Here is a 26,190-nt window from a genome sequence, read left to right as displayed (position 1 = left end):
TCACAGTGTTCTTGCTGAAGGTTTGGACCAATTAGTCCATTACCAATCACACAAATAGAGTTTTATTATAGCACTGTTTTATTAAAATTGACCTCTTCTCCACGTCCCACTAAAACACCTATCTGTAGGTGGTCCTTCTGCATGGCCATCAAATTACACCTTTTTTCTCCAGGTAGACAGTTATTGGCTTCATTAAGAGACACAACCTACCAGACTTTTTACCAAACAGCAGAAGGGTATCATGTTCACCATCAAACAACAGATTCTTTAAGGGTTGTTTAGTCAAAAGTTAAAGTTCATTCTGATTTGTGGAAAAACGTTTGTGGATGATTAAATATAGAAGCTTTTAAAAGTGTTACTATGTTTTTTTTATACTCTACAGAGGCTTGAGGGGGTTACTTAAAAAAATAATTGTTTTATATTATTAATTATCTGTTAAATATAATCCTGCATATTTTGCTGCTATCACTATTAATGATCAGTCTCATACCGCAAACATTCTTTTTATATGCCCATACCTAAATATGCTTCCACACATATATACACATACATATGTTTTTTTTTTATCTATTCAAAATGTGTATTTAAGATATATACATTATTGTATCAATATTTGCATTGCTACACCTAAATATATATCTTCCTCTCTGTTTATACAGTGGTGATGTGTTTATAACTGGTAAAATGTATGCCTGCATGCTATGATAATTCAATACATAATTAAATTGTATTGAATAAACAAAATCACATGTTGAGTTAAATTCTGTTAAATTTAATATAATGGATCATTTCTAATATTAATCATATTCTGCCACTTTTTAAGGTAAAATCATTTCAGTTACATACTATGGATAATTTATAATAATTATAAATCTCACTTTGCTCTCTTTCCTTCTGGCTAAATTTTTATGCAAATTAGACTGCTGATATGAAGTGCAGTAACCAAGGGTATCACAGCCAGAGTCACACCACACTCACATAAAAATAAAGGTGCTGCAAAAGCCATTTTTGGTTTCATAAAGAAGCAGGTTATATAACAGATTTAAATAGGTGGAACATTTGTGAATTTTACAAAACAAATCAGAAAATATTAAGATGAATTACTTAATTATTTTATTTATTTATATTTACAATTAAATACTAATTTTAGGCAGCTGTTACTTGCTTGTGTTCAAGCTTCTCAGGTCTAAAGTGACTGATAAAATTCATACTCACGATGCACCGGATCATAAGGGACACTGACGATTTTTAGGGAAAATTAAAGGATTTTAAGTGTGCCTTATAGTGTAGCAAAAAAAAAATGGTATTTGCTGCCTTTACTTTATTCCTAGCACTAATGTGTCCAAATTTTATTATTTTATTTATTTATTTATTTTATTTTTTTATATATTTACGATTAAATACTAATTTTAGGCAGCTGTTACTTGCTTGTGTTCAAACTTCTCAGGTCTAAAGTGAAATACAGCAAGATTACAGCTAACTTTAAATTAATAACTTAACAGATTTATATAATATTAACAGAAAAATATTGTTTAGTGGAATTTGTGGACAACTAAGCAAACTTAGATTTTCAATAACCAACTGCAGGCTTTTGGTTTTTGCTAATCCTAAAAAAAAATCTTTTTTATTATTTTTTATTTTGGACAGTTGTAATTTATAGACTAAAACACTTCTATAGACAACAATATGAAATCAACTGACATTTTTGTGCATTAATGTTCAGTTCAGCACACAGTAAGCGGGTGTTCAGATTTGAATGAAATATTTTAAGTTATGATGTAGTGACTGATGTTCTGAAATACCTGCAGTTTAGTGCATTTTTTTTCACTGCCCTTTTTTAATCCATGAGGTTGTAGTTTAAATTTCTGTATTTTCTAAATGTTTATCAGTATTTGCAGACATCAGAAATTAGCATCAATTACTTAATTATATTTTTTTTTCCTTAAATACTAATTTTAGGCAGCTGTTCCTACAGCTAGAAAAAGAATAACTTAAAGATATTTGACTACATAATTTGTACTATAGAAACAAGCACACACAAATTTTTACTGTTTAGTTTATTTTATTTAAAAATATTTTAATTTAATGGGTTGCAGCTTCTCCTGCACCCCCTATTTTTTTGATTACCACCATAGATCTCACTCTGTTCCATAGAGTTTTCTGAGTATTAGCTGTACTGTGTGATTCAGCACTGGATATTTTGTTGTTTTTGCATGTTTCTCTGGATATGCTCCACAAGTGGCCGGATCTCTGTATGTGAAGATTACTTTGGGAACACACTCGCTCGTTGTGGCCGTGAATGACGGAAAAATTAGATTGCCGAACAGACGGACAGAACAAGAGCAATTGTCAACATTCGATTAGCTCAGTTCCTCTGATTAGGCTTGTAAGATGGGCAAATATAATCACAGACACAGAGCAGGTAAAACTAAATTTATCTCCGCAGTGACGCCATCATTTAGTCCATTAATTAAGGGCCTGCTCTGAAATCTGTTGCCAATTCAGTTAGGTGCTGTCATTCAAGCTTTATTCCCCCACTTTGTCTTTTCTAGGGGGGTTTACAGTCTCCAATGAAGCAAAAATAATGTGATGAGAGCTTTTACATGTTTAATAACGGATTAAACTTCACAACTCTCTTCACATCTTATGCCTTTTTCAGTGTTCAGTGTTGTTTGTGTTACCCCAAAAATGTTCATTATGGGAATATCAAGGAAATCCTTCTTTCGATTAGAGGGAGAGAGCGCTTTGTGTAATGATTTTGTTTTAATGATTTAAGAGAGAGATGAGACTCAAAACAGTGAGCTCATCTCTCTTCTCTATTCCTGACTACCTTATTTTTCGCACTGTACTATAAGGCGCACTATCAATAAATGTCTATTTTCTGGTGTATTTTCATACAAATTAAAAGGCGCATTTTAAGAGACACTATAAGGAACTTCTAATTCAACAGGTCTCGTCGCTGAGTGTTGGTGGGGGGTAGCTAATTAAGTTAAGTAAATCTAAGCTATGTACACAAAACTGTATTTATTTTATATTTATTTTAAAAGTCAAACAATAGCATTAGCTTTAGCGGCTAACCGCTCCAGCAGTGCTAGCTGGGGTTAAGAGCAGGCTACAGGCCTATAATACTCTCCTCTGATCAGGAAATTAGCGGTTAGCGGCTAATGCTAATGTTACTCCAGCCCTGGTCCTTGAGAGCTAAACTGAAACTCCTGTATAACATTGTACAGTGGAGTGGCTTTACTGCTCCTTAGTACCTGACTTGTAAAATACCTACATAAGGCACACTGGATTAAAAGGTGCACTGGTAATATTTGGGAAAACTAAAGGATTTTAAATGCACCTTATAGTGTAAAAAAATAAAATAAAAATTACGGTATTTGCTGCCTTCACTTTATTCGATGCACTAATGTGTCCAAATTCTACACATTTGTTTTATCTTTTGTTACAACTCTGATACTACATTTTTTTTTACTGTTCTGGCTGTACTAGGCTGGTTTTACTGTTTGAGGTCATGGGCCAAGTTCTCAGAAGGTTGGGTTTTCTGTTTAAATTAATCAAAATGTGATTATGGATAGTTACTCCTATCGTAACACTTAAAATGTGTTAATCTGAGCAGGAGAAATGAGTGATATGGGGTTCACTTTTATGTACTTATTTTTTCTTTTCAGTTCATTTTTTCTCTCAATATTGCCCTACTCTTTTATCATTCAACAAGTGCAGCAACACACAAATGAAAAACAAAAGTGGAAACAGACCTGTTAATAATAATAAAAAAAGATGACACTATTATGTTCTGCATTTAGATTTAACCCAATATTTAAAAAAGACTCAACATGTATCTACACTCCCACCAGTTTGTGCTTTGTGCAATATTTACAATCAGCATTTCAATAGAATTTTTCCCTCTGTTGGCTGTAATAAATATGCCAATATAGATATAGATAAAATAATACTGTGTCCTTATTGTAGAACCTTGATCCTGAATAGTGCAGGAATAATAACCTTATTTATAGCTTTGCTCTCTCTCTTATTCTTTCTCTTTTCCCCTATTTTCTTTTACTTAATATGCTCTAAAACCCCCCCTCCCCGCCGCTCCCTGTCTGTCTCTATAACTCCCTGTCTATATATCTGTCTCTCACTCACTCACTCACTCACGCACTCACACACACACACACACACACACAGGAGCTCTCATTACTTTAACAAGATATTGAACTGGACGCTGAATGTAATTGTGAGCCAGTGCCATCTAGTGGCTGATCTGATTGTAGTGTATGAGTGTGTTTTAATGGGGTGGAAGAGTATGTTTATTTTTCTCTTATTTTATAATCCTAATCCCTGCTATTTTTGTCATTTTTTAAATTCATAAATCAATTTTTATTTCATTTATTTCATGGAATTAAATTGTGATTTATTAAAATGTGTGGACACAGATATGTATAATAGTAACACTAAATTATTTTGTTTAGTGGAATTTGTAGACAACTGTGCTCACTTCAGGTTTCAATAACCAACTGTAAGCTTTTGATTTTTGCCAATTCTAAAGAGAATTTTTTTTTTTTTTTAGTTTTTTGGACAGTTGTAATTCTTAGACTAGATATTTATCAGATCTGCAGACACATACACTTGGAAACCCAAATTTTGGCATATAGTCATTTCATCATCCTATTCATCTAATCATCAGTCTAATATCATAGTCAGCATTCTCCATCACAATCAGCATTTAACATTACAGTTAGCGTTCAGCATCACTTTTAGCATCTAGCATTACAGTCAGCATCCAGCATGACAGTCGGTATTTAGCATTGTGGTCAGCATTAAGAATCAATTGCAGTCAGTCAGCCTTTGCCATTACAGGCAACATTCAGCATCACAGTCAGCACTTTGCCATCATAGTCAGTATTATGCATCACAATCAGCATTCAGCGTTTCAGTCAGAATCCAGCGTCACAGTCATTATTCAGCATTGTGGTCAGTATTAATCCTCACATGTGAGCTCCTCCACTTCTCCACGTCTGTATTTGAGTTGCAGCCCTGTGTGTAGCTGTTCTTATTAAATATTTTTCTTAAATATTAGGTCTATGCTTCTTCAGTGTTGCAATGTTAATTAAGATCATTCTGAACAGGTTTCGCTCATTGAAACAGGCTAAATTGTTAAAAAAAAAGTTTTAATGCTCTACTTATTAAAATGTCTGGTTTAAATCAGACTTGTTCCTATAATAACAGTTTATGGGGTTGGTTGGGCTGGATTTTTCGGACCCGATCTCAACTCTAATCTTTGCAAAGGTTCTTTGTGATGACTTTTGTTGTAAAAAGCGCTGTATAGATACATTTAAATTGAATTGTCACAGTCAGCACTTCGCATCATAGTCAGTATTCTGCATTACAATCAGCATTCAGCATTACAGTCAGCCTTTATGTAAAATGTAGAAATCAACCAGATGTAGTACAAATTAGCAGTTTTTTTTTTTAGTTTGAATGTGTTTTAAAATGCAAAACCACAGTTATAGAGTATCTTCACTGGCCCAGAAATTCTATATCAGTGTATCCCCAGTGTATTTGTGTATGTTGGTCCTAGTACAGCGGTTCCCTGCACAAGCAGGAGGCCTGGATGAGCACCAGGAGGTTGAGCTGCATGCAGCTGGCAGCTTAAAGTGTGTGCAAGGCCTCTGGGAGAGCTCTTCATCCCCAGACGCCTTCATGTCCACCCTAAATCCCCTCCCCAATCCTACCAGTGGCCTTCACCACAGTCATGCGTGGCTCCACAGCAGGCATCTGTGTTTGGGTGAAACGGTTGATTCCCTGGAGGAATAAAAACTCTGCTAAACATGACAACTGGTATTTTGATGGGCGTCATTGGGATGGGTTTTAAGAAAAATAATTTGAGTAGATATGTGATATAATTTAGGTGAGATTTTTTTGTAGTATGTTCTGAAAGGGTAGGATGAAAAGTGTAGATTAAACACAGCTTAAAGAAAGACAAGATCTTATTTTCCACACTGTTGAGTTTTACGCACTGTTGAACAGCCCCAGTCCCAAGGGTTGATTCGTTAGGCTGGAAAGCCCCACTTGTAAGCCTGTAGCCTGGTGGGACCATTCGCCAGGGGTTTTATGTAGTTCTACACATGTAAACACACACAAACCTACACATGCAATACACACAGTCGCCCGGCTGCAGTGTGGTAATGACACTAATACAGGCTAAGTGGATTGGCTTGAGTCAACCCTGGATTGCACATAAGTTGTCTGAGAGCCTTTTGTTTGGTCCACGGCTGCAGCGCCGCTGGCTTGCCCTGCCGCCCTCAAGAGAGGACATGCAGAGAACACACAATACAGTCTAGTGTTTGCATTGCCAGCCCCAGTTGCAGGTGTACTCTGTTCCTAAGTCTGCCTCTTAGTAATGCTGTTAATAATAAACGGAATTTGATAAAAAAAATAAAAAATAATTATTATTTTGTGGTATTCATCGTGTGAGCATTTCTGGCTTAAATACTGAAATGGTAACAGTTGCCTTAAACAACCCAAAGGGCATTCTTGCATACTCTTACATCCCTCAAGAAGTCTCTTTGGGGGAGAGACCCCCCCTCAGTGTTTACCGCTTGTTTCCACAAGAATAGTAAAGCAGGGTCCAGTCTGTCTTGTTGTGTCTGGCTGCCTTAACTGGTGACATGACCTTCATCTGGATAAGGGGATCAACGCTTAAGTCTTTGTTGGCAATTCAGGCAAAAAAATACTGCAAATCCCCAGAGCTTTGCGAGACACTAAGTATTGTCAGTTTTACTTTGCCCCCTCATCTTACCCAGGCCTTGAAATTGCACTTGACAACTTCACAGCTGCAGCCGCTTTCCAGTAGAGCTGATTAGCGAGTCTGTGTCTCTCTCTGTCCTGGTGTTGGTCACATTTGGCAAAGAACAGTTACGTAAAGCAAGGAGTTGAGTCATGTGAAGAAGAGGGGGATATTATTAGCCTCTTTCAACAATCAGGAAAAGTTTGCTCCACATATCTGTCTCATATCTGTCTAAAAAAATATATATAGAGAGCTCTAATTAGAGGATGTTCCTGCTGTTTTGCTTTCCAATCCAATTATTTGTGAATTTGATAGAAAGCAATTGTTCTCTCTTTCTAACCATTTTTATTCATTATGTATAGTAGTATGTATAGTATATAATTGCATATACATTTTACATATATACCTAATCAATTTCTTGTCAGGTTTATATTTGTGCTGTGGTGATTTGTTCTGTAAATCTTGCAAAATATAAATGAATTGAAGAAACCGACAAACACAGATGTCCAGCATTCTGGACCAGAGCACTGTTCTCTTTGATGTAATAGTCAGAGGTCTGTAGAACGTTAGCAAACGGTAAATAATCGAGCTAAGCAGCATCATTTGATGTCGGAATGTGTGTTTTTTCACAGCCATGGCTCGAATTGAAACACCACATTAACTCGTTCGAATTCTCAGCAATGTTCCGAGGAGCCTGGCCAAGAAGTTGAATGTTACGTATGAAAACACCCTAAGTGTGCAGAAACTCTACATTTGGGTGTGGATGAGTCACAGATAGAGAGAAAAAGCAGAGAGAGAGAAAGCCCACACGGCCGTGCTGCCAGGCTGCTAAAGCGGCTCCAGACGCTCTCCTTCAGCAAGCTGCTGCCGTCCGCGCCCAACCAAATGCACCTAGTGCAGGAACAGCTCCGCTCTAATGCTGCCCACGTCCGCGGGCGGATGCGTGCTGGAGCCCGGGCGGCGCTGGAGCGGCTGTGCCCGCCCGTGCCCAGGCGAGCTGGTGCCGCTTTGGAGTGGCCAGCGTGTGCTGGAACGAGGCAGGCCGCCGCTCCCAGGGCACCCATCACATGCCCATCTTTAAGCCATCTGCAAAGCAGAGCAGTCCCAGCCAAAGCATTAAATTAAATCCTTGTTTGGGCTGATTAACAAATGGCCTTGTTTTTTTCCGTGTTCTGTGGTCTTTTTCTCTCTCTCTCTTTCTCCCTCTCTTTTTTCCCTCCCTTCCTCCTGTCCTGCTGAAACACGATCGCGTCAGAAAACATCGCGGAAGGAGGACAGAGTTTCAGTCCGCTAGTCTCTGGAGCGGATGGGGATGTTTTGAGGGAAAGTTTGCTCAAGAACGCGTCTGTCTGGAAGCGGCCCGTCCAACTCCCTGTCCCACAGGCGTCCGGCTGTCACACACCACAGACAAATGAACAATTAATCTGGGCTTGTAATTGAATGGCACCCAGTATGATATTTTAATTGTGCAAATGGAGCTGTTTAGAACTCGGAACTGAGTGGAAGAACGGCTGCGGGAAATTAGAATTTATTCACAAATCCAGGTATTATTGGCGTTCTGGTCGTATTAGCGTGTTTGTATTATCGTACGATTGTGTTCTGTAATTGCAATAAGAAACCCGTCTTCAATTTGCGCAAGTGTTCTGAAAACCTAAGCACGAAGCATCCTCTCTTCTTGCCAGACCAACTGTCTTCCCCCTGGTTTGAATTTGAGGAACATCAGCTTGTAGGAGCCAGTGGAAATAACTGAACAGAACTGCATTTGCCTTTGGTAATGCACCCCCTTCTGTTGCACCTCTTTCTAGTTTAGCGATTGCAGAACATGACTAAACTTCAACAACTATAACTTTAACCAAAGCAATAGCAGTATTCCATTTTGTAATGATGTTTTATTGAAAATACATTCATACAAATTTCTTTTTGCATGACATGTCATTGGTTCCTGCAGAGGCATACCTATCATGCAGTACAGAGATGTTCCACATGTTTCAGGCTTTTTACCGGTATCCCACAAGGCTTTGTGCTTGGTTCGCTTTTGCTTTACACTTGCTTTCTTTGTGCAGTCAAATTCTCATGGATTTTCTACTACACCTACCACTACCACTGTTGCAGCTTGCCACTTTCTGACATCTAGGTCATCTCATCATGGGTAGCAGCCCATCACATGAAGCCCAACCCTAGCAAGACTGTACGTTCCTGGATCTACAGGTCATCACCATGATCATGGTCTTACCATATCCATCAACAGCTGCTTGTTCATTCCAGGTACAAAAGAAGGTACAAAGCCTTTACCCGTGTTGTAAACCTGACTCAGTCATGCAGGTTTCTCCTCTAGTCATCTCTCATCTCAAGGCTTGACTACAGCAACTGCCTTCTAACTGCTCAGTCTAATGTTTGCCATCAGGCCCTTGCAACTGATCTAAAACCAAGAGACGCAATTCATCCTCAATCTTTCTAAGTTCAGCCATGACATTTCTTTATCGTATTTTCTTTACTGGTTTTAGTAACAGCCCACATTAGATTTAAAACCCTGATGCAGACTAAAAAAAGCAAAAAATGGATCAGTCCCTGATGGCAATGATCAAAACCTGATCTATATGAAGAGTTTTCACAGACACAAATATAATTAAATTTAATGTTCTGTTGCTCCCTGTCCCTTTGTTAGTCGGGATAAATTAGGGTGAATTATGAACATTATGGTTAAGTTGAAAAACAAAACAACCCTGTAAGAGAGATTAGAGTGGCGAAGTTAATAATTTGGTTCTTAAAGTAATGCACTGGTAAACACAATAACAGCAGAATAAACTTGAAGACCACAGATATCTGGTTAAATATTACTTTTATGGGAGAATAAAAACCCTTCATAATATTGTACCATGCCTAAAACACTTGAATAAGTAGAGGTACAGTGGGTTTACCTCATGTTGCATGCCACTGGTAACAGAAAAGCTAGTTAACACTGCTATAAAACACATCCACACATCCTCTCAGCACTGGGCTCTTTGGTTCAAATCCCTGTCTGGAATCAGTTTTCATGGGGAGTCCGGTTTCTTCCCACCATCCAAAAGCCCAGTTAAATTGGTTATTAGTGTTATGCATAGGTGATTGTGCAGATATGGATTGGGGCTCTGTCCTAGAGGAATCCTTAGTGATTTATGCAGTGCTCCATGTGGACTGTCATTTCCAGTAGAGAGTACATTGTGTGGAATTGGCTGCCACTTTGTTGTGTGTTGGTTTAGATTTGAGTGTAAATGACTGCATTGAGCGTAAAGCTTCCTTGGGTTCTAGAAAGGCATTTTATAAGTGTAACTTCATTCATTCATTCATTTATTTAAGTTCTGGAACAATATTTGTTTGTGCAGATGAATCTGTACTTAGATTAAACAAAAATGACAGGAAGAGAATAAGTTAAGCACACTCAATAACCGAAACAGGCCACATAATCTGTTAAACGTGGTGGAGGAAGGGTCATTGAATGGGCATGCACGACTGCAAATGTCAATTGTGTTATTTTAAATAAAATAGTATTCATGCAATCTCTGTATTAATCTTCTTAATTTAAAGCTAAAAACTTGTCATTTAGTCCGGTTTTGTGACTGATTGATTGCTTAAGTCCCTAGCTGAGGATAGTTCTCCTGTACTGACTTATGACATAATGCCTGATGAAGCTGAAAGTTTGTTTTAATCACTTCTAACTTCACTTCGTAGACTGGATTTAAAAACCTTGACTTTGTCAACTCTAAGATATTTCTAGGTTGTTTTTTGATTGGCATGATTTGAATTAAGTCATTCATGACCACTATTATTTATTACTGGTATAGACAAGGTTCCTGCCGCAAGCTGCCAGGCAGAGACACCACTTTCCTTCATCAGCTCCTTTCCCTCTGCTTCTATCTCTATCTCTGTCTTCCCTCATCATCCCCTCTCTCTTTCTCTCTCTCTCTCTTTGTGAGAAGGCGGCTGCCTGTGTTCAGCTGCTCCCTCCTACCCATCGACTCCACCGCCTCACCGAGGCATAGCGGCAAAGACCTCCGTCTCCTCAAATTAACATGAGCAGGTGTTTTTCTCTGATGTGTTAATTAAGAGAAGCTGGTGTCATTATGCTTTAAGTGGATGTTACAAATAGAACATGTTGTTTATTTTCTCCTCTGATGGAAAAAAAAGTGATCAGAGCTGTCACCAAGGCCCGCGTGTCACTTGCTGGAGATAGCGACTAATTACCAGGAGTTCGGAATCAGAAAGCACACGTCTGGGAATTCTCCGGCTCCTGCTCTCATGCTTCTACCAGATTGTCTGTCCTAATAGATAAGATTTCTAATGGTATAGTTCTGAGGTTGGGTCCTACATATGGGAGGAACGGTCTACATGCATTCCAATGAGGGAAAACTTGTTGTCCGTGTTTAATCTATGGCGGCACTGAGTTGTTCTGACCCATTTGAGAAGGTTTGTTATCACACTGCAGCATCATTTTGCCCAGAACCTCGAGTAGCATTTGCCTTAGTTCCACTCAGTGATTTATTGACTAGAAGATCTGATTTTTTCCCCTCGATTTGTTTCTCAGTGGAAGAAGATAATTTCATTACTTACTTGAATGGGCAAAACAATCAGAGAACAGCACACACTTTACATCTGAGTATAATTCAACTCTGTCATTATCGTCTTTGATGCATTGTTGATAAACTTGTAATCATTAATCATAAGGTATACACTTTATCTGTTAGTTTCTAATGTCAAAAAAGGGAATCTTAAACAACGGTTTCTGTGGTTTAGTAGATATGTTCTAGTGGTGACATTGTGAATGTCATGGGACAAGAACTGTTATGGGGTCCTATAAATTTGACCACGTCCCATGAAAGCTAAAGAACACTGTAGTAACCTGCAGGTGGATGTAATTTCTGCTTTTTGAGCTTCTTTTCTGTTCACTCAGTCAATCCTAGCCAGGTATTGCCAACTACCACACTCTGCACTGTTCACTGGGGGCGGTAGTGCCTTCTATAATGTATTCCTGCTACACATGTGACCATGTGCATTAAGGAGTGTTAAATGTTCTCACAACTTAGAAATTCTGGCAACCACTATTTGTGGAATACCTTTCTGCCAACATTTACTTACCATTACAGAGGTAATGCTCACATCAACCATCAGAAAAATGTGTAAAATGTGATCTCAATGATTGTAAGTATGGCAAGATAAATTAATGTTCATGACAGACAGGTTTACTTATTTTAGAGTTTAAAGTCTAAAGTTTTAGACATCAGAATGATGGCAATTCTGTAGATGGAAATGCTTGGAAAATGTGTGTTTTAAGCTGAAATAAAGGCTATGATGTCTCAAATTATTTATCTTTTCAAATGTGGTGAGCAGAAAAGCATTTCAAAACCGGTACATGTCAGATAATTAAGGCACATCAGCTACCACAGCAAAAGACCCAAGTGTCAGATTCAACTTTTTCTGCAAAGAACAGAAAGCTGGACATTTGACAATTTAAAAATGGCTTGTTTTCATAAATCTATATTGTATTTGTGGCACACAGATTGTAAGGTCAGTACTTGGCACCCACAGCATGAATCCATGGACCCAACATACCTAGTGTCATCAGTTTATGCTTGTGGTCCTTTACAAAACTAAATAGTTTTAAATATTTCAATAAACTCTAGAAATAGACCTAAAATACTTAATATTTCTCAAATGCCCTATTCCACAAGTTAAACACAAGTTTATTATTAGTTTACAATATGTTATTATTAAACCATTAGAGACATAAAAGGGTTAAAATCAGCCACAATTCCCTTCTTTCTCCAGTTAACCAAAACATTCAGTTCAATGTGCATTAAATTTATACTTTAAGCTACAGTATTAATATATTTAAAAGTTATAGCTATAGTTACTTTTTGTTTTACGCAGATAAAAACACGGTTCTTTGGCGGTGCTGTTCTACACGGGACTCCACAGCGCCTCTAGTGGTGTGGCGGTATGTGAAAAATGCATACCGGTTCTAAATTCCCCTCCGATATACTCTATGAACCGGTATACCGCACAGCACTACTATGTACACAGTTAATGGCGTTATTGAAATCCAGTATAAAATGTGCTTATAATACACCATGTAAGTGTGTTTCTGTCCTTTCCATGCTTTACAACCTGAAAACATAAAACATTATGGAGGGCAATATAGTTTTAATACCATTTAATACCAAAAAATATGATACCCCACAAAATATGAAACACTACATTACCAGAAGCATCACCATATAAAACACACTTTCAGTGACAAGAGGAAGCTTATGAACAGAGAAACATTGAGTTTTCAGTGCAGAGTTAAAATATTAAAATATAAGTCTTAATAGAACTGAAGTAGCAAGTTCCAGGCTAAATAAAAATTAGACTTATTTGTGTTATAAGTGTTATAAAAATAAGTGAGCTGTTGGGTGCATTTTTTTTAGGCTTGAGCTTTAAATCAATAAATACTCTAATAAACTAATAAATACTTTAAATAATGCATGATTTTGTTTGTGCTAAATTAATTTCTGAATGTCTTTTTCCTGTTACAGTGTATTATCATCACCCTAGAGGGAATAATGTATTATTTGTGTTTGGTGCACCACAGGTTAGCCAGTATAGATGATAAGCTGATATAAAATGTCTGATCAGGTTCTGAATTATACAGTGCAAACTTATCATATTTAGTTATCAGATTTATTTTGTTTAGATAAACTGTGTTAATTTTAGATGTTGTGGAATTTTTAAGTTAATCTCCAGTTTACTGAAAACACAGATTAGATAAACTATGTTAATGTTAGATGTTGTGTAATTATAGCGTTCATCTCCATCTTAGTGTAAACACAGTGTAAACACAGTTTAGATAAACTGTGTTAATGTTAGATGTTGTGGAATTTTAACATTAATCTCCATCTTACTGTAAACACAGTTCAGATAAACTGTGTTTATGTTAGATGTTGTGGAATTTTAACATTAATCTCCATCTTACTGTAAACACAGTTCAGATAAACTGTGTTAATGTTAGATGTTGTGGAATTTTAAAGTTAATCTCCAGTTTACTGTAAACACAGTGTAAACACAGTTTAGATAAACTGTGTTAATGTTAGATGTTGTGGAATTTTAACATTAATCTCCATCTTACCTTAAGCACAGTTCAGATAAACTGTGTTAATGTTAGATGTTGTGGAATTTTAACGTTAATCTCCAGCTTACTGTAAACACAGTGTAAACACAGTTTAGATAACTATGTTAATGTTAGATGTTGTGGAATTTTTAAAGTTAATCTCCAGTTTACTGTAAACACAGTTTAGATAAACTGTGTTAATGTTAGATTTTGTGGTATTTTAACGTTAATCTCCAGCTTACTGTAAACACAGTGTTAACACAGTTTAGATAAACTATGTTAGTGTTAGATGTTGTGGAATTTTAACGTTAATCTCCAGCTTACTGTAAACACAGTTCAGATAAACTGTGTTAATGTTAGATGTTGTGGTATTTTAACGTTAATCTCCAGCTTACTGTAAACACAGTGTAAACACAGTTCAGATAAACTGTGTTAATGTTAGATGTTGTGGAATTTTAACGTTAATCTCCAGCTTACTGTAAACACAGTGTAAACACAGTTCAGATAAACTGTGTTAATGTTAGATTTTGTGGTATTTTAACGTTAATCTCCAGCTTACTGTAAACACAGTGTAAACACAGTTTAGATAAACTATGTTAGTGTTAGATGTTGTGGAATTTTAATGTTAATCTCCAGCTTACTGTAAACACAGTTCAGATAAACTGTGTTAATGTTAGATGGTGTGGATTTTTATGTTGATCTCCAGTTTACTGTAAACACAGTGTAAACACAGTTCAGATAAACTGTGTTAATGTTAGATGTTGTGTAATTTTCAAGTTAATCTCTAGCTTACTGTAAACACAGTGTAAACATAGTTTAGATAAACTATGTTAATTTTATATGTTGTGGAATTTTAGCATTCATCTCCAGCTTAATGTAAACACAGTTCAGATAAACTGTGTTAATGTTAGATGCTGTAAATGTGAAAGGACCCTGGCTTTTGTATTACCTATGATGTATTATTCCTAGTTTATTCCACTCAGCAGGCGGGTGTGATCAGGTTTAAATGTTTTAATTCCTGCCTGTAATGTCTGGGGTCATGCCTGTGTGTGTGTGTGTATATGTGTGGAGGGGTTGTGCAGCAGGACTAGCTCTTTTCCTGGTGATGTTGACACCCTTGTAATCCTGCTGTTGATTATTACATAGCACAGGCTGTTGCAGCAGAAGTTTTGAATGGTATTACAGTGAGACCAGCTGCTCAGCAGATGTTGTTTTTTTGTAGCATTTGCCCATAAGGGTTAAAGGTTCCTTAACTACCCCCACTAGGCAGTTGCTGACCAACACCCTGCACCCTCCTCCTCCCCCGACACCCACACACCCTCACACATCCACACACACTCTGACTAAAGCCTTTCTTTTTTTTACCACCCTATTGTCACATGCCTGAGCTCTGTCCACTCCAACACCTGGCCCTGAATTTGGACAGATGATGTTCAATCTGACATCCGGCTCAAAGGCGGTAAACATGTTTTCGCTGTGTTAATGATGTAATCCTGGTGTTTGGTCACTGATATTAAGACCACCCAATAAACAGGATGTGTCCGTAATCATAATTATAAATGAAATAAGAATAATTCCCATAATCAGAAATATGGCAGAAAGTCAGAGCGTAAGCTGCAGATACATCTGTGCCTACATCTGTGCTTTCATAGCCAGAGGGCGTGTAACCACTGCAGGCTGTGACTGTAGTAATGTGTGAGCTGCTGTGTGTGGAGTCTGCAGGGATCGGCTACCAGTGTGTCAACAGGAAATCAGCTGACTCGTGCAAATTAGCAAAAATGATTTTGTAAACATCGATATTTCTAAGTAACTAAGAAAGATGATTTTGGCCGATTGATGGATTAGCACATGTTTTAGAGAACTACAGGGTCGAACATCAGTAAATTATTAAGACATATAATTTACAGTATTTATAACTTATTTTATAAGAGTTACTGCCCTATTTTCGAACTATAGGGCAAAAATTGTCAGTGCGCCTTATAATTCAGTGCCCCTTATGTATGAATTCTACCACTCAGGTTGTAAGGAGTAGTAAGCTACTCCGGGGCTGGCTAGCGCAGCTAACTGGGGCTAGTGCTCACCCTAGCATTGGCTAGTGCTGCTAACTGGGGCTAGTGCTCACCCTAGCACTAGCTAGGGCTGCTAACCGGGGCTAGCGCTCACCTTAGCGCCGGCTAGCGCTGCTAACCGGTGCTGGCTAGCACTGCAAACCGGGCTAGTGCTCACCCTAGCACTGCGAACAGTTTTTCAAAAGAGCAATCTGTGTAAATAACATCCAGAGCTTGTTTAAGTTTGACTTTTTTTTTTTCAGAATTACAGTTTTGTTTATTTAGGTACTTTCCCATTAGAAGGGAAACATGGCGACGCTCTTGCTCACTTCGATGTAGGCATCCTTACTAGTGTTGCTTAATGCGCCTTATAAACTGGTCCGCCTTATAGTAAAAAAAAAAAGACAGTAAAACAACACATACAAAATACATCCATGTGTAACCTGCAGCTTGAAGAAACCATTTACAGTGGCGTGTCTATGGGTGTACCAGTACCAGTGATTTATTTATTTATTTATTTTACTTTTTTTTTAATTATTATTTTACATTTGATTTTTTCTTACATTGTGTAAGAATGCTAAAGTCATCCAGACTATGAAGGAACACAAAATGAATCATGTAGTAATTTAAAAATATTAAACAAACCAAAATGCCTCCTGTGCAACAGAGGAAACACTTGCTCCTCCTTTCCTGGGACGATCCTGATGAGAGCCAGTTTCATCATAACGTTTATTTTCCTTTACTTACTTAAGTAGTTCTTGCCATAATATAAATTAGAACATCATTCGAATAAAAGTTTTATTAGGATTCTTATTGGTGTAGCATAGATGTTTGGCTTGACTGGCAAGGGATTCTGATTCTAGTCTGCCATGGGGAAAGTGGTGTTACCCACTATGCTACACCAAGCATGTCAACAATTGTTAGTTTGTTTGTTTTAGCGAAGCTTTACTATGTGTGATAGACTGGCATTATAGATTTATATGAGTTCATTTATAAATTTAGATTTAAAGTCACTTTCAGGCAGGTGTGGGTTCATTTCTACCTTAACTGTAATAATGCTTATTTACTGTACACATGGTTATTTACTCTCTGTACACTCTTTTTGTAATTGTGTGAATTAAGGTTGAGGTGATATTTTATCCATTGTTTAGTATTATTAGTTAGAAATGTGATTGTATTAGTATTTATCATGCTAAATATGTGCTGCAAGTGTGCATGGATTTTCTTTTCAGATTCTCAATATAATGATAATTTTTATTTATACAACACATATATTTCATACATAAGCTGAAAGTGACTTACAGATCAATTTATGAACTTAAAAAAACAAGACAAATGAATCAAGAATTAATACAATTATTTAAGCATTTGCAGTCATTTGAACAAATGAAAATACAGATAAAAATAAAGAAGCAAAATTACAAATTAAATATGTTTAGTAAGGATCAAAGACAGGCGAACAGAAAATAAAACGAAAAATAGCCCTAAAAAAATGCAAATTTAAATAAACAAATGTTTTGATGTGTTCAGAGATAAAATTGCTCCTCATGAAGGGCGTTCCAAAGCTCCAAGTTTCAAACCACCATCAGATTACTTTGGAAAGACCTAAGAGCCCCGGCCAGATCATACCTAACACTTATATCAATAAAATCTCTAGTACCTTAAAATCTATTCTAAAACTAACAGGTTACCAGTGCAATAAGCAGATAAATAAGCAGGTGTAATACGATTTCACACTTTCTCCTATGAGAAAGCGTTCTGAACTCTGAGCACTGCAGATGTGGGATAGAGCTTTTTGAGAGAGCAGATAAAACAGCATTGCGAAAATCTAGTCTCGAAATATTAAAATCATCAACAAGCTTCTCATTATCTGTAGGAGAAAGAATGTCTCAGAGCTTAGCGATGTTTTGAAGATGGAAACAAGCGGCCCTGCATGTAGGCATGATGTTTAATTTAAAACTGAGCTCATTATCAAAAATGACACCTAAATTCTTAACACATTGCTTTGCTCTCAAATGCTTGTGATTTATGTAAAAATGAACATCATTTCTTTTGTCAGCAGCAGTAACGTGCACTGTGTAAATTTAGACTTTTTTGTGTTGAGCATATTTTTTTTTTCTCAACAGGTGAATATATTAAGAATTGGAGACCGCGCTACTTTCTGCTGAAGACGGATGGATCCTTCATCGGGTACAAGGAGAAGCCGCAGGATGCAGACCTTCCCTACCCTCTCAATAACTTCTCCGTCGCTAGTGAGTTATTATATATCTTTATTACAGTTTCAGCACTTTATCAGTGATGGTAATTTACAGTGACAGTGGTTGTTTTCGTCTTTCTCTCTCTTTCTCTCTCTCTCTCTCTTTCTTTCTCTCTGACGGTGCTGAGAGGAAAATAAGGGGAAGGAACATCTTGCACTTTAATTAGTGGACATCTGGCGATTCAGTGACAAATTAAATTTTTAGAGTGGGTCTGCTTACATGGTGTTAATGTGCTAACATGAATCTTTTGCTGTGGCAATTTTGCTCTGATTGTTTGTCCACCTGATGGACCTGCGCAAAAAAATAAATGAGTAATTAAAGGATAGTGGAAATAAAGACGGGGTATCATCTTTCTAAATTCTTACAGTATCTGCCTTCCAGTCTTTGTTGACAATTCATGAATGATACCGGCTTTAAAAGCCTTTTAAGAAGTTATATATGTAAAAAAAACTAAACTCAGTCTGAGCAAAAGGATAACTGCATGCTGTTTGAGCTGTTTTTTTTTTATCAGATCTTTATGTTTTTAGACAGTTTGTAGTGCAAATTTATTTATTTTTTTTTGTAAAAGGTCCAGGCAGAGCATTGTGAGCAGTGTAGGTGTAGGAGTAAAGGCGCTGTGTTTAGTAGAGTTATGAAGAGGGACTCTATTATACTGTACTATGAATATGTAGGTATACATTCAATTTGTTCAAAAGACTGCTGAGGTTAATAACATGTTCACAGCCGGCCACCAGTCTAGATTTTGATACAAGCCTGTTTATATTTATGTCACCTGGTCCTTCAGTCCTTTGTGTCGCTTCAAGTGTTACCAGGGTTGTACATTAAACAAATCATGGTTCTATTTACACCACAGTTTGGACCTTAAGCTTCAATAGGTCTGAATTAAAGTTGAATAAAAATGACATTAGAAACTTGTCATTAAAATAATGGCAGCCTTTTTTTGTTTCATTCTGTTAAAACATTTTTATTCTGTTAATACTTTCCATACTGTTCTTTTCCCATAAAAAACTACTTACTAACATGGACAACTCAAATTCAAATCTTGTACCAGAAAAAAAAAATCTTTCATTCATTAAAATGGGATTTCTCGTAACTCTAATCATGGTGCCCTTCCAGGACAAAGCCCCACCCTTCAGCGAAAACAGCCAATCAGCTAGTGCCTAGTAAGAAAGCTCCCCTCACTATGTATAGATGTGGAGATGTGCGCAGGCGCAGTAGTCACACCACGCCAGAAAATCTACTTTTATGTGCATTATTGAATCAAACACTATAAACTATTTAAGATTTTATCAGTGATTTAAAATTAAATGGTTTCTGAAATGGTGATCCAGCATTTGTTTTTTAGTATTTTGGTCTCTCCCCGTTCAAACAGATGGAAAGCTTGTCTTGCATGACTGGAAATAAGCACCTGGTCATGTTACAAAAATGTCCGCAGAGTGAACTGACTTGCCTGTAAGAACTTTATTATCATCCAGCACTACGGACTTCTGTTAAGTTACAGTTTAACATTGTGTGTGATATAGTCCTTCTTACAGCCTAAAGTGTATTAAGCTTGAATTAAGTGTATTTCTGTTCTTTCTACCATCCGTTCACTCCACCGTGATTTTGAGTTGAAATTAAAGGTGATGTCAGAATGTCAGAAATAAGTCCAATGCAGGGTTGATTTTTGGTAGTTCCACAGCAAACAGAAGAGAGAAGAGAGATTTATCTGATGCTATTATCCACAGTGACAAGGTTATTCATGTTACAGAGGCAGGCCTGCATAGTGTTATGCCAAGCTCAGACTACACTACAAAATTTTTGTACCTCACAATGTTCACTGTCAGATTAAGCAGTTATCTTTGTTTTGCATCGTTATAAGATGATTTTTAGATTATTCGTCTGTTTCTCTGGTCCAGCGAACTGCAGGAGCACCATCCTGCTTTCTTTTCCCGTGTTTACATCTGTGCGCCACAGAACGCTCGGTCTTCCTATTGGTCAGAGTCAGGGAGCATGACGCGGAGCATGTCAAACTAGGCGATAAAATACAAAAAAATCTAGAAGTCTTGCCCAAAGACTCACATTGGTGTAGCGCAGGATAATCACCTAGACTAGGAATTGAACCCCAGTCTGCCAAATGATAGGGTAGCTTACTGGCAGGAAGTAGTGTTATCCACTGCGCCACACTGACCAATCATTCATTACATGTTAAACAGATCAGAGTTATAAAGAATAAAGAAAGAAAAGTCTGGCTTTAGAGAAACGTATGAGTCCACTGTTATAGTTCCCACAAAGCCATAAAAATTTAACTGTATTTACTAAAGGTTTACAGCTTAAGTTGTCCAGGTGGAACTTGCACTTGGGAAATTTAGTTCCACTTAACGTTCACCGATCTTTGTTCACCTTGAGGAAGCTTCATCTTTTTGCAAACACTTATATGTATATATGTAAAATTAACAAAAATCCAGAGTGTTATCCAGAGTGACTAATGTTAGGAGTGTTGCCTAAGGACTCTTATTGGTGTAGTATAGCATAGTCACCCAGACTGGTTCTTTAATAAGGTTCGGCGTGTCTATATCATACAGCCGTTGTCTTTGGGCAGCTGGTGGAAGAAAGCCGCTAGCATATGCAGACCCCGCCACGTGCCTAGAAATAGACGCGGCGCAGAGCGCCTGTGCGCAGGCTGCTGCACTGCATGCTGGGTATCCGGCCCTGGAAGCTGGCTCTCAGACACGTGGAGCCAGCAACTCTCTCTCCAGCCCTCCATCCGTCAGGAGGCCCGGCCAGGTTTTAATCTAAAGCCTGGAAGAGAGAGGGGTGGCCATACATCCGGCCCGGGCTGCTTTGGCAGGGGGAGAGGATTGCCACATCTGTTGCAGAAAGCTGGGAGGCCAGGTGGTTGTGGGAGGCTGATAGTCTAATGTGCTCTGTGAAATGGCATGCCTTTCTCCCCCAGCGGCCTGAGCTGCAGCTAGCCTCTCGCTCGCTCGCCCGACCGTCCGTCCGTCCGTCCATCCATCCGCCCCCGGACTGCTACAGCTGACTACAATACCCTCACACACACACACACACTGACCAGGCCTGCACTTCCCACTGGGCAGCGCAATCAGTATCCACCAATTAGTCTTTTTAACAATGATCACAACATATGACACGTCCTCCTTTTTAATCTTCTTTTATTTTTTTTTAAAGCAGTATGTAAGTAATTCTATGCGTCTAGGGCTAAGTAACACTTTTATCTAGAGCGCTTACATTTTTAAAACAAAAATTCACAATATAAAAAGAAAACTTTTTACCATCTCAGTCATCAAAAGTTCTTTTTTGAAGAAATTTTAGTTATCTATTCTTTACTGGAGTAGTTAAGTTTCACTTTTTTTTACTTGTACTTGTACTTAATTTTTCGCACAATTTCCTGAAATTTCTACTCTTTACATTTTAAAAAAGTCTTGTTACTCTTATGTCATGACCGCTTGTATCGTATTGTGGTTGGATGTAAAGAAGTATAAACATATACCTGTAAGGCGTGATGAGAAGGGAGGCGGACGTTTAAACGGGTAAGACATGACTTTTAATAAATAATAAATAAACAAATAAACAAACAAGGGAATAACGAATAAATATATGTACATAAACAAACAAACAGTGAGCTAAGCTAAACAGATAAAGAAACAGGGCTAGGGATATTTACAGGGATAACTACGTAAATATATATATACAAAATAAACAAAGAAACAAACAGGAAATAAACAAGAACAAGTAAATACAGAAACATGAAATAAACAAACGTGACGTGGCGTGGCAAAACAATAGGAAATAGCGTGACGAGACAAACAAACGTGGGAAGGTGCAAAGACCGACAGCAAACGTAAACTAACAGGTACTATTTATACTAAACATGAAACAATGAACACCTGGGGAAGGGGCGGAGCTACAAATTAGACACACGTGATGGAAAATTACAGGAGTAACACACTAGGAGACGGGGAAACAGAGGTAAACATAGCGAGGGCGTAACAGAAGCCCCTCCCTAAACGCGCAGCTCCCGAGGCGCGTAAAAACGAACCCCGGGGGCCGGCGGCGGGGAGAGGCCGGGAAACACAAGAGACGAGACCGGGGACTTGACTTGAGACAAAACAGGAGACTGGACTGAAGACCTGACATGAGACTGGACAGAGAAAGGAGACTGAACCTGGGACGTGACTGGAGACTGGACATTGGGAGAGACAGGAGACTGGACAGGAAACTGGACAGGGGACGATGACTGGACGTGAGACATGACGGGTGACTGGACAGGACTAGACAAGGGAACGGGAACCAAAACATTGACAGGAACAGACACGAAGACGGTGACAGGAACAGGCACAGAAAAACCAGACAAGACAGGAACCGGAACATAGACAGACACGGGGACCAGAACAGGAAGTGACATGGGTACCAAAACCACTTGGGGATGCCCAGGACTGGCTAAAGTCTGTGAGAAAGTTCGTGGAGCCAGCCTGGGCAAAGTTCTTGGGCTGGGATCCGGGGGCCTTGGGGTAGACCTGGGCACACGGGGCTTAGGGCAAAACTTAGTCCTGGGTGCAGGGACTGGCATAGGTGTGGTGACGGGCCTCGCTGGCGACGCGACGGCTTGGGCAGCAGAAGCTGGAGGCGCGGCGACTCGGGCAGCAGGAGCTGGCGGTGCGGCGACTCGGGCAGCAGGAGCTGGCGGTGCGGCATCTCGGGCAGCAGGAGCTGACGGCGCGGCGACTTGAGCAGCTGGGGCTGGCGGCGTGGTCGGCGCTGGAGCGGTAGGCACCGCTGGCACAGGGACATGGACGGTGGGCACTGCTGGCTTCGGCACATGGGCAGTGGACACCGCTGGCATAGGAACATGGGCGGTGGGCACCGCTGGCATCGGCACATGGGCGGTGGGCACCGCTGGCACAGGAACATGGACGGTGTCTGGCACCGCTGGCATCGTAGCATGGGCGGTGGGCACCGCTGGCACAGGAACATTGGCGGTGGGCACCGCTGGCACAGGAACATTGGCGGTGGGCATAGCTGGCACAGGAACATAGGCGGTGGGCACCGCTGGCACAGGAACATTGGCGGTGGGCACCGCTGGCACAGGAACATTGGCGGTGGGCACCGCTGGCACAGGAACATTGGCGGTGGGCACCGCTGGCACAGGAACATTGGCGGTGGGCACCGCTGACCTTGGAGCATTGGCGGTGGGCACCGCTGGCACAGGAACATTGGCGGTGGGCACCGCTGGCACAGGAACATTGGCGGTGGGCACCGCTAGCACAGGAACATTGGCGGTGGGCACCGCTGGCACAGGAACATTCACATGAACCGACTTGGACCCTTGGGCTGTAGGTGTCTGAGTGGAGGCTTGGGCTGCTGAAGAGAGCACGGAGACTTGACTTGATTTTACCTCAGCGTATTCAGGTTCCGGGGCGGCAGGAGCAGTAGAGTGTAGCGCCGTTGCCATGGCGACCTTGGAGCGGAGATCTGCTGTCGCCCTCGGAGCCTCGAAAACCCGGACTGGAGTAGCTGATTCGCCGGAAGATTCCAGCGCATCGGAGCGTGGCTGGGCGGCCGCCGTGAAGACGGAATCTGCCGCCGTCGGAGAAGCAGGCGCCGCTGCAGCCAGAGAAACATGAGCCGTGGCAGCCGAAGAAGCATGAGCCGTGGGGATGCCTGGAGCTGCAGCCGCTGGAGGAGCTAGCTGGTTAGCCTCAGAGGCTAGCTGCGGAGCCGCCGAGGTGGAGCGCGCCCTGGGAGGCGGGTGGCGGATAGCCTCCGCAAGCGGCGGCAAGCGGGCTCTCGTTGGAGGGTAGAACTCGTCCTCCGAACTGGACGCGGCTGCGAGGAGGTCCACGTAATCCCAGAAATAGTCCTCACAGTCCGCGTTTCTGCCCGCCTTGCCTACCTCGCGGTCTGGAGCGAGGCCGATGGCCCCAACCGTTAGCCCCCCCCCAAGAAAATCCTCCGATTTTTGGGACCTCTTAGAACGCCCAGCCCGAGGCCTTCTCCGGCCTCGAGGCCTCGGATTTTCCTGCGCCGAGGTCCCAAAGGGGGCATGACGGATGGCCAGCCCGGATCCAACCCAAGGGTTTCCCGAATAAACGTCCTTGGCGGTCGGTCTTTCTGTAAGGCGTGATGAGAAGGGAGGCGGACGTTTAAACGGGTAAGACATGACTTTTAATAAATAATAAATAAACAAATAAACAAACAAGGGAATAACGAATAAATATATGTACATAAACAAACAAACAGTGAGCTAAGCTAAACAGATAAAGAAACAGGGCTAGGGATATTTACAGGGATAACTACGTAAATATATATATACAAAATAAACAAAGAAACAAACAGGAAATAAACAAGAACAAGTAAATACAGAAACATGAAATAAACAAACGTGACGTGGCGTGGCAAAACAATAGGAAATAGCGTGACGAGACAAACAAACGTGGGAAGGTGCAAAGACCGACAGCAAACGTAAACTAACAGGTACTATTTATACTAAACATGAAACAATGAACACCTGGGGAAGGGGCGGAGCTACAAATTAGACACACGTGATGGAAAATTACAGGAGTAACACACTAGGAGACGGGGAAACAGAGGTAAACATAGCGAGGGCGTAACAATACCGTTCTGAAACCCTATTGGTTTATACTCAATCCATCACTTCTGCAGACGTTACGTCACACTCCAGCAAGAACACAGCAGATGTATGTATTCTAGTATGAAGATGATCTGTAGCAGAGACTCAAGAGAACTCGAGTTTGAAATGTCCCAGCTAAACTTCTTCTTCTAAAATATCTACATTGCACTAAAATACATTAATTTTCAATGGGCTTATATGCAACTGAAACAGGAAGCCTAGTGCATCCCAAATGTTTCAACATTAACATTTATTATAATAATATAGTCATTATGGCTTTTAGAAAAATGTGCTTTGGGGAGGAGGTATAGTGCACTATAGGACTCTGTTGAGTGGCCTAAGCTTTTGTCCCTAATTGCATTTTTGCCCATTACATTACTTTTACTTTTATACTTTAAGTACGTATCAAATCAGTACTTTTACACTTGAGTAAATGCTTACACTTTTACAGAAGTATTTTAAACCCTAGTATCTATACTTCTACCTGAGTAATGAAGGTAAATACTTTTGACACATTTGGTGAGGATTATGTTCACAATGAAAATGTGACTGGGTGGTAAATTTCATCTTAAAATGCAATCAAATTTAAAATACTTTTCTCTTTGCATTAATAGTGTACAATTATTTTCTGTGTTTTTGTGCAACAGGGTGGTTGGATTGAGACTTTACTGACTGTCTGACATGGAAAAGCAATACATGAACAAAGTAAAATCACATTAGAATTTGCTTTTTTGTTCCTGGCTAAAAAGGTTTGTGTGAATTCAACTGTGGGACGCACACATTATATACTTTCTTTACAAAAAGTATGGATTTTATTGTAAATCAATACATGTATTGCAAACGGGTGCATACATAATTGCGTATACACTTTTTTTATTTGGTAATATTTTTGATTTTCAAACATCAAGGTCTGAAAATGTCTGCATTCAAGTAAAAGGATTAAAAATAGTTTAAAAAAATACTTTTTAAGAAACAGTATTTTTTTTACATGTCAAAAAACACTTTGGCACACTTGTATGTGCTTAATTCAGTGCATCAGAGAGTGTTTCAGTGTCGCACCTCCGTTATTTTCTTGTCTTTTTCAGTTCAGGTTAGAAAAGGGCCATCTAGAGTTTTTAGAGTTTCATACATTTTTATATTGTAACACACTCTGAAGTTTATTATTCCCGTGTTAATAAAAAAAGAAATTCTATCCAAGAACTATCCAAGAATGAGAATATGGTTGGTCCTAATTTGCAGTAGAGCAGATGCCATGTTTGTCTCCTGATGTTTTGTGTGCTTGGCATACTCTCAGCCGTATTTTGGACTTGAGAACGCCTTAAAAAGCTAAAGCGCGG

The 26,190-nt window shown here is 39.4% G+C and overlaps 1 protein-coding gene across 2 annotated transcripts in view; it reads left to right on the top strand.

The window, feature by feature from the left end:
- akt3a (v-akt murine thymoma viral oncogene homolog 3a) overlaps positions 1-26,190 on the top strand; it is a 179,187-nt gene that overhangs the window by 117,479 nt on the left and 35,518 nt on the right. For both annotated transcript variants that reach the window (XM_007234678.4, XM_049481156.1), the window contains exon 3: positions 18,088-18,213. In XM_007234678.4, the coding sequence (XP_007234740.1) occupies positions 18,088-18,213 (126 nt within the window). The remainder of the gene's footprint in view (positions 1-18,087; positions 18,214-26,190) is intronic.

Source organism: Astyanax mexicanus, chromosome 7, assembly GCF_023375975.1.
Source record: "Astyanax mexicanus isolate ESR-SI-001 chromosome 7, AstMex3_surface, whole genome shotgun sequence".
NCBI classification, from domain to species: Eukaryota; Metazoa; Chordata; class Actinopteri; order Characiformes; family Acestrorhamphidae; genus Astyanax; species Astyanax mexicanus.
The sequence above is the reverse complement of the archived record's forward strand: the minus strand, read 5'-3'. Positions and strand labels throughout refer to the sequence as shown.